The sequence below is a fragment of the Struthio camelus genome, chromosome 1 (genome assembly GCF_040807025.1).
Source record: "Struthio camelus isolate bStrCam1 chromosome 1, bStrCam1.hap1, whole genome shotgun sequence".
Lineage (NCBI taxonomy): Eukaryota > Metazoa > Chordata > Aves > Struthioniformes > Struthionidae > Struthio > Struthio camelus.
In genome coordinates this window covers 41158032-41170945 of record NC_090942.1, presented here as the reverse complement: position 1 = coordinate 41170945, position 12914 = coordinate 41158032, and the positions used below count along the sequence as shown (strand labels likewise).

At 42.6% G+C, this 12914-nt stretch overlaps 1 protein-coding gene across 4 annotated transcripts in view; it reads left to right on the top strand.

Moving 5' to 3' along the window:
• Window positions 1–12315, top strand: part of PTPRB (protein tyrosine phosphatase receptor type B) — a 69693-nt gene extending 57378 nt beyond the window's left edge. For 2 of the 4 annotated variants that reach the window (XM_068935592.1, XM_068935609.1), the window contains 5 exons: window positions 888–1010; window positions 1233–1396; window positions 2699–2834; window positions 5612–5732; window positions 7399–12315. In XM_068935592.1, the coding sequence (XP_068791693.1) occupies window positions 888–1010; window positions 1233–1396; window positions 2699–2834; window positions 5612–5732; window positions 7399–7481 (627 nt within the window). In that variant the 3' untranslated portion in view covers window positions 7482–12315. The remainder of the gene's footprint in view (window positions 1–887; window positions 1011–1232; window positions 1397–2698; window positions 2835–5611; window positions 5733–7398) is intronic. The other 2 variants (XM_009669591.2, XM_068935600.1) reach the window with 2 other exon arrangements.
• Window positions 12316–12914: the final 599 nt, after the last annotated feature.

Here is a 12914-nt window from a genome sequence, read left to right as displayed (position 1 = left end):
TATGTTTCTTTCTCCAGCTGTTGTAAGAAACTTATTCCACATAAAAGGACAAATATGAGCAAAAAATACCTGCTTATCAAGTATTACTTTACTACTTTAAATATAAGCTCCAGAGAGCAAACAATCATCATTAAATAAACGGCATTCTTGTTGACAATTAAGCCCTAATATAGTAAGCGAAGAGATCGTTTGCACACTTAACAGCCTTGCTGAGTGGAAGTGTATGTAGGTTATTTAGTTGTCTCAGCAAGCCACCTGCCCAAGTACGACCATATCCTGCACCTCTGTAAAACTGGGACTAGATCTGTAAAAAGATCAGCCAACCTCAAGCAGTGTGATTTGGTGACACACATGTGGTATTTTTTCTTAGTTTACCATTTTTTCCTGAAGAGAGGGGGAAAGCAGATGAAGCCAAGGCAGCCAGCTATCTCCGTGATGAGAGACAGCTCAGACTGACTAGCTCAGAGCAGGACTGCACTGTCACATCTCAGCAAGAGGCAGGAAAGCAGGTGCTGGACGCTTAGCTCTTGTCCATGCAGAGCTATGAGAAACTGTTGTTGTTTTGCCTAGGTGACAAGAGAGGGTTGCGGTAGAGAACACTGTGGTGCACACAAGACTACATTAGTGGAGAACTTCCTATTCCCCCCATCACAAACGTCTAAGATGGGAAGTCCCACTTCCCAGCCCCCGCCCAGGGCTGATTGTTGCCCCTGGATAGGGCAGGAGGTGGCAACCCTCTGAGTCTGACTGCTCCCAGTACTGCCTTTCTTCCTTTATCGTCAGGCAAAGGAGGCCTTATGCTGAAATCTCCTCCTGCCAGTGCTGAAGGGGGACCTTGGCTCCAGCGGTCATCCACACTGAATCCATATTTTCCTATCTCCCTGCAGGTGAAGTGTGATCACTACTGGCCCCTTGACCAGGATTCCTTGTACTATGGAGACCTGATTGTCGAGATGCTGTCTGAGTCGGTGCTCCCAGAATGGACAATACGAGAGTTTAAGATCTGCAGTGTATGTTTGGGTTCCCTTTTCTTTTTTTTTAATTCATTGGCTTTAAAAAGCCTGAAGGGATAAATTAAGAAGGTTTAATCTGACTTACCACAGTTGCATCACGTCCAGCTCATCTTTGGTGGCAGCTGCAGTAGAGTAGCATTCACTCTGAAGGTGCCTGTGGTGTGTGTGCATCCTCCTTTCTTGGTTGTTCTGATAACTCACACTTCTATGTCCCGACAGGAAGAGCAGCTTGACTCAACAAGGCTCATTCGTCACTTCCACTACACTGTGTGGCCAGATCATGGTGTGCCAGAGACCACCCAGTCTCTGATCCAGTTTGTCAGAACTGTAAGGGATTATATCAACAGGACCCCAGACACGGGACCAAGTATCGTGCACTGCAGGTATGTGCAGCAGCAATATCTTAGCGGCACAGAGCCTTTGTGCATACCCCTAGGAGGTCTCCAGTATTTGTATCTGTTAGGCCATGGACAGCCACAGGACGTGAGAGACAGCCAGTGGGTTTGAGCCTCCAGGTACATCAGAGCAGCAATTCCCAAGGCAAATGCACTTGCTCACAATCTCACCCTGGAAATGCCCCAAAAATGGTTCTCAGGGAACCATTGTGTCTCTGAGGGACCATCAGAGGACACTGAAAGTGTCAAGAGTTGCCACTTCAGGAGTGGCTCATCTCTCTTTTGCATTCCTAAATTGCCTTTGTGCTGCTGGCTATGGCCCAACATCTGAATCACAGGAGGGAATTCTGTAAAGGTAAGATATACCAAGGGATGAATCTGGCTACCTGTGGATGTTGAGGCCAGCTGGCAGATTTGTCCTTTCCCCCATTCTGACTGAGACTCCCTGTCCTTAATGCCTGCTTATGCGCCCATGCTGTTTTGCCATTTCTAGCAGTCACAGGGCTGCAGCTTTTCCTCTGCTCTGTGACCTACCCCTATGCATGCACACACAAAGGGCACAATCAGGGACTGCCTGATCTGTGATCCACTGTCCATCTGCAGCTGCCATAGGGTTGCAGAGTGAGAAAGACAGTGCAGCGTGATGCTGTGTATATCTTCTAATAAAGCCATATACTTACTGGTATTACCTGAATGTAGCATCTGACCCCTCCATCTGTTACGTAGGCTGAGGCATGTATGTTACATGACTCTACCTGTGTCTGCCTGTACATCATGCTGTGATGCAATATGTCAGACTATCACTGGCTTGCCAGCTTTCCTCTTCCCCTTCTTTCTGTCCCCCTACCCCACCTCCCAGCATTTCAGCTGCTGGGGGCTTTGGGGCATTAAAAAGTTGGCAAGACTCTGCCTTGGCTGCCCTTTTGTAAGACACTTGCCAAATTACCTTATAGAATCAAGCCTACAGGTTCACCTCTGGAAAGAAATGGAAACTTAAAAGTCACTTATAGTCAGATGCAGTCTTCAGTGTATCTCAGCCTAAGCTGATCCAAACCAGAAAGCAGGATAGGCAGTAGCAGAGGTACCTCTTCCATGGCTCCACCATGACTGTCCTTTCCTTTTCCCAAAACAAATTCCACTGTAAAGAGCTCGAAATCCCAGAGATGCCATATGAACAGTGAGCTTCTCACCCTGGAGATCTGCACTTTGCAGAAGTATCACATGAAGATAGTGAAAGCTTTGATCCATCTCTTTGTAAAACTTTTAGGTGGGTTTTTTTTTTCCCCCCAGTGCTGGTGTTGGAAGGACTGGCACATTCATTGCACTGGACCGAATTCTGCAGCAGCTGGATTCAAAGGACACTGTTGACATTTATGCAGCAGTGTATGATTTAAGGCTTCACCGAGTTCACATGGTTCAGACAGAGGTAAGTTCTGGATAGCCTACAGTACAGAGCAACACCAGCTGCACTAAATAACAGTCTCTCACCTTAAGGCTCGCAAAGCACTTCGCAGTTATTCCACTGTGGAATACAGGTTAGATGTATTTTTAGCTCTGTGAGAATCTCTACTTCAGGATTGTTGTTATTGGTTCTCATACAGAAGGTCCAAACACTAGCAAGAGGTAGCTATGCTTTCTGTAGATTTCTCCCACTAGCACTGGATCGCAATCAACCTGGCAGTGTAATGCAGAAGACATTTAACAGCGCATTGTGCTGTTAGTGAAATGTCCACTAAACGAGCTCTAAAAAGAGATATCTCCATTGGGGATGGGCTTGGAAGGCAACCCTAAAACAGACAGAATCACAGAATCACAGAATTGTTTAGGTTGGAAGGGACCTCTGGAGATCATCTAGTCCAACCTCCCTGCTCAAGCAGGGTCACCTAAAGCATATTTCCCAGGATCACATCCAGACGGGTTTTGAATATCTCCGGGGAAGGAGACTCCACTACCTCTCTGGGCAAGCTGTTCCAATGCTCTGTCACCCTCACAGTGACCAATAGATAGACATAAAAGGAAAAAGGAATGACAGGCAGAAAGAGTTATTTAAATGTTTATAATTTTAAAACTCCAACACTGACCTTGTGGCTTTGCAGTTCTTTTTTTATTGAGCTGCTCTGTTCATCTTTCATTAATGATACTGGAAAAGTTGATCAGTCTTCTCCTAATACATTATGCAGAGGAAAGCACATATGTTCTAGCAGTACAGAAAAAGTAAATGTTTGGGATTTTTTCTGTGCTTTTAAAAGTGTAAGAAAATCACTTTAAGCTAATAGCAGCTAAACACTTAGGAGATGATTTAACAAGGGAGAGTTGTGGAGACAGTCTGTACGTTTTCCCTGTGAACTGTTAATAGAGGAATTAGAATAGGTTTGATGGGTCTGTCTGTAGCTTGATACTAATGGAGCTCTTTGTTGCAATTTGGAAACAAAAACATCAGTGGCTGAGCTTCCTGATAGATGTAAAAGTCACACACGGGTATAAAGAGAGGCGCCATAGGGAGTGTAGAAGAGAGAGATTTCCTGGAATTGTCTTAATCACAGAAAACCTCCTCTCTGAGGTGAGACAGGTTCTCAGCCTGGTCTGGGCATCCCAGACGGATCCATCTCACCCTCTGCGTTCCCCGCCAGCCGTAGTCAGCAAAGGCAGACAGGCTTCTCAGGAGGGTGGCTTTTTTCCCCAAGCCTAAACTCCTATCTGAGTACTGGAAAAAAGGCATTTTCTTGCCTCTTTATCAACTGCTTTGAGAGCCTAGATTTGACGCCAAGCTTATAGACAACCAGAGTTACGTGATATGAAACCCATCTTTGGCATCACCTTGACATGAGATACAACTCCAAAGGCAGCCAGACCCAAGCAATAGCGAGTAGCATCCCACTACCAGCACTACGTGCGCTTTTGCCTGAAAGCAGCCCTGGTTCAAGCCCTGCTCAAATCCCTGTTGTAACCAGTCCTGCCCACAAATTCACAAGCAGCATCCCAGAGACAGTTTGACAGAACGCTTTTGCGGCTCACCCATGCTCACCCTACTTACGCCACATCATGCCTAGTGACCATGTAGCTGTGTCAGGGCACAGCCAGTGAGCTGCTCTACTCTCAGCAAGGCTTATTAATCAGAGCTGTGGGTTGCATCTGTATACAGTTTTTCTGATTTGGATCTGTCTTTCGTCTAAAGAGACAGCAGCTATATGTGCGGAACGGCAGGCCTCTTCTAGAGCTAGAACACTAGAGGAAAGTGCACAGAGCAAAAACTGAATTTCCTGTGAAAAATGATTAGAAGATGTGGTGGAGGAAGTGAATATGCTTATTGGAGAAATTACGACTGAGAGATAAAATAATATGAACAAGATACACCTTGATATACAAAAATGTTCACTTGCCCAGGCTAATTTACGGGTACCATGCTACACTCATCTCAAAATGCTAATCACCTGTTTCATGACCCATAATGCATAGCAAAGCATGGGGATTTAGCAATCTATTCTATAAAGGCAGTTTGGTACATTGATAACATCATGCTGACCCTCCCAACATTCATGGTTGTAAATGTCATTTTAGCTCTCTTCTGAAAGGCACTCTTCAGAAAGAACAGTGTGTCATTCCCCATAGAGTCAAAGGCAGTTTTATAACTTATATTGGATCAAAAGATACTGCTTTCTCCAGAAGATTCTGGTTCACCAAAGTTCTGTGAAATTTTTATATATTTTGATCTAATTCTATGGAAAATATTTTTTAGAAAAAGAAATCAGGAAATTATTTAGCACGTCTTCTATGTGCTTCCCTGAACATATTCATATTTATTCTATTATGTTATATCAAAGCATGTCAATAGTAGTAGCTACTCAACGCAGCATTGTGTCAAATTATGCCTTACAATTGATATAGCTTCCGGTCATGACATGAGCAGTCAAAATATACTATATTCATTTATATTTGTAAATTTCTAAGAGCAGATGATATTTAGTAAAGAATAAAGTAGCTTATTTTGTAGAAAGAAATACTTCTTGTATGCACCATCATGAAAAAGATAACTATGTTACCAGTGTGAACAAGAGATTAATTCTAGAAGCATGTATTCATTTTAAATACCACCCTTATTTCAGTGCGAGGGAGTTAGCCTGGAATCATTTTTCACAGTAAAGCAAATAAAATTACAGAATTTCCCAGTGTGACTTAAAAAAAAAATTACAACCTATTTTGCAGTGTCAGTATGTGTATTTGCATCAATGTGTGAGAGATGTGTTAAGAGCCAGAAAACTACGCAGTGAACAAGAAAATCCCTTGTTTCCAATATATGAAAATGTGAATCCAGAATATCACAGAGGTAAGTGCAAGTTTATCAAATTGTAAAACATTTTAAATGTAATAACTCACGGACAATTTAATTGAGGGGGCTTTGTTTCCTCACTGCTCTGTTCTTGTCACTCTTGCAACTTCATCTTCCTCTCAAGGGACTTCCCCACCAAATTTCCGCACCTCTAGCTTTAATTCTTCCACTACCAGTCAGAATAACATTTATTCCTGCTCTTATCTTACCTCCATGCTCTCCCTGTATCAAAATTCATGATCCCTATACTGTTAGGGAAACTGAACCCCTTTCCTGTCAAAATATTGGCTTCCTCATTTACCTCACCAGTGTTTACACCATTCACCTTTAAGCATACTGAGGCCACTGGCTGGGCTCCCTGATCTCTTCTGTCATTGACGGAGTTAGATTTTTGTCCTGAATCACCTTCATTTTCTCTTGACTGTATAGGGAGCCTTAGGAGACTTTCCGCCTGCTTTAAGTGGATTATGTAGGTGTCCAAGTGTGTAGTCTTTCCTCCTCCTGCAACTCTCTATCCTTTATAGGCCTTTTTTCCTAGCCTGTATGCAGTCCCTTAGGGATAGGAATTTAAAGCTATACTCACAAAGAGACTTTAGTGTTGTAGAGCCTGCCTTGCTGCCTGAAAACCCTCATCCTGTTTGGTACTCAGGCTCCCTGTACGTGTAGAACTTGAAATAATGATGCCCAGGAAGCCTGGTCTTATTTCCAAGGGGAGAGCAGAGGAAGCCATTGTGGCCACATCTCAGTTACATCTTTGGGGCACCACAGTCCTGAATGACCTGTTGGAGCGCATTACAGCTCCAGGATGTAGTGCAAGTCTTTTTTTCCTGTGGCTGTAGAGAAAAGGAGATTCCAGCCGGCCCAGTTGGCACTGGAAGCACAGCCAGGCCACGTGCCCTGTCCTAGGCTTTGAGAAGTGCTCTTGAACCTAGTCATGGAGATAGCCCATGAGTCTCCTTACAGCCAGTATTGAATAGAGGTCTGCTGTTTCCCTGAAGAGTGTCCTAAACATCTAATTGTTGGATGTTCCTAGCAGGAGTTAGTCTTTCAAAATGTTATAGCACTGCTGGCCTAAGCCAAAGCCCTGGAAAGCTGGAGTAGCTGCTGTTGCTGAAGAGGGGCTGAACAGCAGGGGAAGATGCCTTCCAGGAACGGTAGTCATCACCTCACCCTCACCTATCCCTGCCCTGAGCTGCCAGGGGCAGGAGTGGCAAGCCTGGCACTGCCTGCCACCCCCTGTTCCCATGGCGAGAGGACGAGTCAGGAGAAGCTGTAAGCAGAGGTGGGCTGCATCACTTGGTAGAGCTGATCCCCAAAGGCTGTAGAAGCTTTCAGGCTTGGAAGCAGGATCTCAGGAGGTCCTCAAAGCTGGATATTGGGAACCTAGGTAATATGATGAGGGATCAAAATAATTTTCTTGATCTAGCCTTAGAAATGAGAGTTGTTATCAACAGGTAGAGCAGACTTGGAAGAGGCCAAGGGATGAAATAACCAGAGCTGTACAAGTCAGGGCTGCTAGCAAAAGTAGAGTTGGGGTCTGCTCTTTAGTTGTCATGTCAATCACCAGTCAGCGCTGCTGACACACACTCCCCTTTCAGAGCACTATAGTCACCTGGCAGAGATTAAAGTAAAGCCACCTTTTTTTTTTTTTTTCTAATTTCAGTTTTCCTTGCTTTCAGATGCTGTTTATTCAAGGCACTAAGAATGTTACAGACATCTACTTTTGTGACCACATTTGTTAACTAGGGGTTTTGTTTGGTTTTTTTAATATATGTATTTCATGCACTAGAAAGGTGCCAGACCTTTCTATTGAAACTGTGTATAATTTATTGGTCTGGTGATTTTTTTAAAGATCTATAATTTAAATGTAATAGATATTAATGTATATAATTGTATTTTGGCATTATGTAAATATGTATTTTTTCTATAATGTTTATAATAATATTAAGCTTCAGATAATGCTATTATTTTCTTATCACAGTTTTTATACACTGTTCTACGTAAACTATTTTAATATTTTAAACTGTATGGCTAACAGGACTGCTGAGTTTGGGACAGGTTATGTACTGGCACGTAACACACAGGAAGACTGGTATAAGGAGAGCCTTTTTTTTTTTTTTTCCTTCCTACTTCAGTGTTTGTGATATGAAATAAGCTACTATTAAGCAAGGGAACGGTAGTCCTGTATAGGAATTACAATGCTACTCTACACTTTAAACTTACTGCTTGTGATCTCACCAAAAAGGGTGAAATCCATAATACTATGACATACTTTTTACAGAACTCATCAACAGCCAAATAAAACAGGGTCCACCTCACTAAAAGCAATTGTTTCAGTCTAATATGACGTAGTAGAAAAATATCAAACAACACATGCTGCCGTGAAGTTTAGTAAGGCCTTTCCCCACACGCATGCTTTGAGGGGACACAGGTCACTTTCTGGTTTCTTTACACTGGTTTAAGAGAGCAGAATCAGACCACAGCCTGTGTCTGCATGTTTTTATTTGAGTACAGTTATAATATGAAAGAAGTTCAAGGAAATGCCTCATATGTTCAGATGAACAGATCTGTGAGGATACAAACTCTGGCAACCTCTATTGCTCATTTAAAAAAAAATCCCGTACCATGGCAGCTTAAAAAATAGAAAGATTACAAGCATATTAAGGAAATAAAGATTTATAAAGACATATATCCTAGAGTTTACACAATTGGCTTCAGCCTTAAGCTGCTTGCAGCCGAGCTGTTCCTTGGTCATTCTGCCTGTATTGATACTGTGCTTGGGAGCACACTCCCTTCATCACAGCCTGCTGCAGGGTAAAGCCCTCGTCTCAGCCCAACTGCAGATCTCCTCCAAATCCCACATGCTTTTGCTCTTCCAGGAATGGTCCCAGCACATCCCCACAGAAAGACTCCTCAGCTTGAATTTTGCCTGACATGATCACCACAACCATAGATGGAATAGGAAAAGGCCCATCTATAACCCAAGGGATGTAGGCTTGCAGGGCTGTGCTAATCATTGGATGCACTCAAAACATCTAATGCTTAGCAAGAAATATGATCCGAGAGCACCTCCAGGTATTCAGCCAAGGCAATTAGACACAGCCTCTTTCCTCTGCAGCAAGGCTTCTACTCCAGGGACTGTGATTTGAACACTCCATTCTGCTCTTCTTTTTCTTTATAAAGATCTCTTCAAATGAATAAAAAAGAAGCATCACACAGTTCACCTCCATCACAGGAAGAAGGAAGGGCTCAGTAGTTCTGCTTTTTCCTGTCTACTCATTTTTTACTGAAAGAAAACTTGGCCTGCTGCAGAAGGCAAGTGCCTAAATTCCACTTTTATTGTGAAGAGAAATAAATGTTTCTGAAGGCCTTCAGAGAACCAACCAATACACCTAAATTAAGTGCCTAAGTTATGACTACTGTGGCTACTGGGCCAAGACCACTGTGATTTCACCATAGCTTATTGGAGCTATGCTCTCCTTGCTTTAGAAACACCTGCGTGACAATGGATGAAGACATTTGCAGGGCTGATCTGACATAGTTTTCTTCAAATTTTTCCGAAAGAGAGCCAGCAGGCACGCGTGCATCCTTGTCGGTCAAGTTTTATTAGAGAGAAGTAAAGAGAGTAGGCTATCCCTCTTCCTCCATATTCCAGTGGAGTCTCCTCCATTCCTGACCAAATATCCTCAGATGTCTCAAAAGCCAACCTTGATATCAGCTTTCACAGCTGCTCAGAACCTGTAGGCTCAGTTAACGTTTTGGATGTCTCTGTATGAAAACACTGCTCATGCCTCTTGTACATCCCTCTTGCCCCCACATAAACCTCAAGATTCACCACAATCCCTTAATGAGATCTGAAGAAGAAGGGGATGGCATTACAGTGGAAGCCATTCTCACATAGGGAAGGCTAGGCAAAACCACAAAATGTGCAAGTTTTCTTGCAGGCCCTTTTTTCCTTTGTTCTTTTTGCTAGATAAACTAGGTTAGCAAGGAAGGACAAACAAGGGTGGCAGCTTCAGGTCTTTTACTCTAGCAATAGCAGCTGAACTTAGGGTATTGTGCATATGGTCACTGTGTTACATGCACTGCGCTTAGTCATTTCTTTTCGCAGCAATAGCTGAGGAATAAAAATCACCACGTTAGTTACCAGTAGTGCAATTACACTGTGAAGATATACCAAATGTACTCTATAAATTATCTAGCACTGTATATTACTGGGTTATTTTTTATGCTGAGGGAAATGGAACTCGCTCAGTAATATGTGATCTGAGGGCAAAAGTCAGTGGTTGTATATGATGTGCGTATGGCGTTCATCATTTTCAGAAGGACACACATGGTTCTACTCTTTTATTTTAACATTGTTTCTCAGCTCCCTCCTCTGCCCCTACAGACTTCACAAATCTGCACCCAAAATGGAGTTGTAGCAGACAGCCATTTTCATCTTTTCGCTCAGCTAAAAATGGACATAGTTCATAAGTGTCTTCCTCCTCGTCACTTAGTAATGCAACCAACGACCTTAAACACCCTGACACGATGCTCCCGAACAGCTTTACGTCTCTGCCTAGCTAGGTCACATATGAGACTGTACGCACACATTGTTGTTCTGGTTCTGCTTTCTACCCACTTCTGGTCATATGAAACCAGTGTAAATCCACTGAGAATAAATAACAAGTATCTATGTAGCATTTTTTTTAATATAAGACACCTACTTATCACTATAATTAATTATATTTACTGTGCCTCTAAGCTGAATAACAGGACCGATGGGAAATTGTTAATGTAACAAGAATGGACTTGAAGGAGCCTGTGTATTGAACAAAGACTACTCTTAAGAAAAAATCATCCTCCGCTGAAGAGGATATTTCTATTTTGAATGTCTGCGAATGATGTTCAGGATTCCCTTCTTGATATTTCCCAATAATAATGTTACAAAGCAAGGCTAGTGTTATTGCTGATCCATAAGCTAAGATTTGCACAATTGGAGCCCAGTCCTGTGACTCTCTGCACATGCAGACTTCTCGGCGTTGTCCATGAAGCTGCCTGCGTACTTCAATGAAAGTCAACATGAAAAAAGCTTGAAAATATCATTCAACTTCTGAAGCACTTACAGGGTTGGGCTTTTAGGTTAATTCAAATTTTTGTAATGAAAGTTATTTAATAATGAAAAAATTGTAATTAATGTTTTTAATCTGTGCAATACAATTACAAGATCCACTACCGATTGTAGAAGAAAAAAAAAATTTTGCATAGCTGGGGTTGATAAATGATATTTTTTGTTACTAACGAAACACAAAAGTGGGTGAGAGAAATAGGCATACTGTGAAGATGTCATAAAAGTGCAACTTTATACGTTTTTCTCTGCTGCTATAGTTATTTATACAGCTTATATGCGTGCCTAATATTGCCAGAAATATTATTTTATGCCATGATATATTATGAATTTCCTTTCTGTTGTAGGACAGAGAAAACAAAACGTGTGAGCTCTATGTCTATATTATGTATTGTATACTGGTATCTATGCTTTGACTTAGAAATCGAAAAGTTAAATACTAGACAGATAGGAGTACATCAGCACTTAGCCATGCTCCTCAGCCTATGTGGGCTGAGGCGATGAGGACAATAACCATCTAATCACTATATTAGCATCTCCTCCCAGGGTCACAGGTTGGAGAAACGCGCCTGACGTTCAAAGATGCAGCCTACAGCAGCTGCCGCTTCACAACCCAGGAGTGGCATGTCGGGTGCTTACGTTTATTCGTTATCTCATTCAGCCATACAGTTTTGTGTGATTAAAATGCAATATTAAATGACAACCACTTCCCTGGCGGCTCTGTCACAGATTTCCTGGCGCTTGAGCTGTGCGCTCTGGGACCTGATGTCCCAGGAGGCTGCAACTTTGAATAAAAGCTGTGCGTGCACCGCTGTATTTAGGCAGCTCACCGTGGACCCAACGCCCTCAACTATCCCTCTCCAGCTGGCAAAGTCAAACTCCTGACCTGTTGGTAGCACCACCGTGGCCAAAGCAAAGTGGTCTGTTATTAATGACCTCGCAGATCAATAGCTGACGCAGACTAGGACTTTTTTTAAGACTGGTAGGAATTACTGGCGACTAGGGAGTAGCTAAATTTAGCAAATACTGTGGAGTTCAGGCACATACAGCGTCAGTGATGCTGGTAAATTGATATGCAAGATTTGGTTGAATTTATTTGCAAGCTAAAGAAATGCTGTAAATCAACTAGCTAAATACAGATTGCTCTCTAGAAGGGCAGTATGTTATAGTAAAGATGGGGGGGAGGAAAAAAAGCTTTTGAAATATGGCTAGCCATTAATATTTTGCCTGTGCCTGGAGTAAAGCAACTGAAAAACATCTTCAGTACATATTCCATTCTCAAATGCTATATAATTATTACATTTGTGTTCCTAACAAATGCTGGGTGAACACCAAATTGTGCTACTATTGTCAATTTAATTTATGCATTTGTTAAGTCTATTTTTATATTTTTAGCTGCAGTCAACAAAGCAAATATATTTGAGTGTATTTTACACATTTTTATAAATAGTTCTTGAATAAAACAGTCATTTAAAAAAAAGGAATGTCCTCGTGTGCTGTTTGACTACAGTTGCGTTACAGTTCGTTGTCCTGCTGCTCGGAGAAAAGGTCAGAAGTGAGTTTGATTTCAAGTGAGACGGTCTTCAGAGACCAACAAATTCATCAGCAGCCGCCTCAGCCTGTTGGCGGAGAGGAGGCTCTGCCGCTGCCCGCTGGCCCGCGCAGAGTGATGCTCTTGTTCCTGCGGCTTCCCCACCTCTCCGCCCTGGTCCTCCAATAAACAAAATACTGTCCGAGTTATACGATGCGTATTTGAAACAATGGCATATCTGAGGAACTTGGGTGCCTGTTCTTTTGGAGACCTTTCGCAAGGCGGCTGTACCAGTTAAGTCTGCAGAGGCGCCGCATCACTGTCTACCACCCGAGGAGCTGAACCGGGCTTTTTAACGAATATATTTCTTCCCCTCCCCCTCCCCACAGCGCTTAAAAACCATTAGCATTCTTGTGGGTTTTGTGTGCTCAGGCAGTCGCGTGCTTATTGCCAGCACTGTGTGTCTCGGTTATTCCTTATTTGTCATCCGAAATGTTTAGGACAAGTTAATTCTGTTTATTTAAAAGGAACACTGATT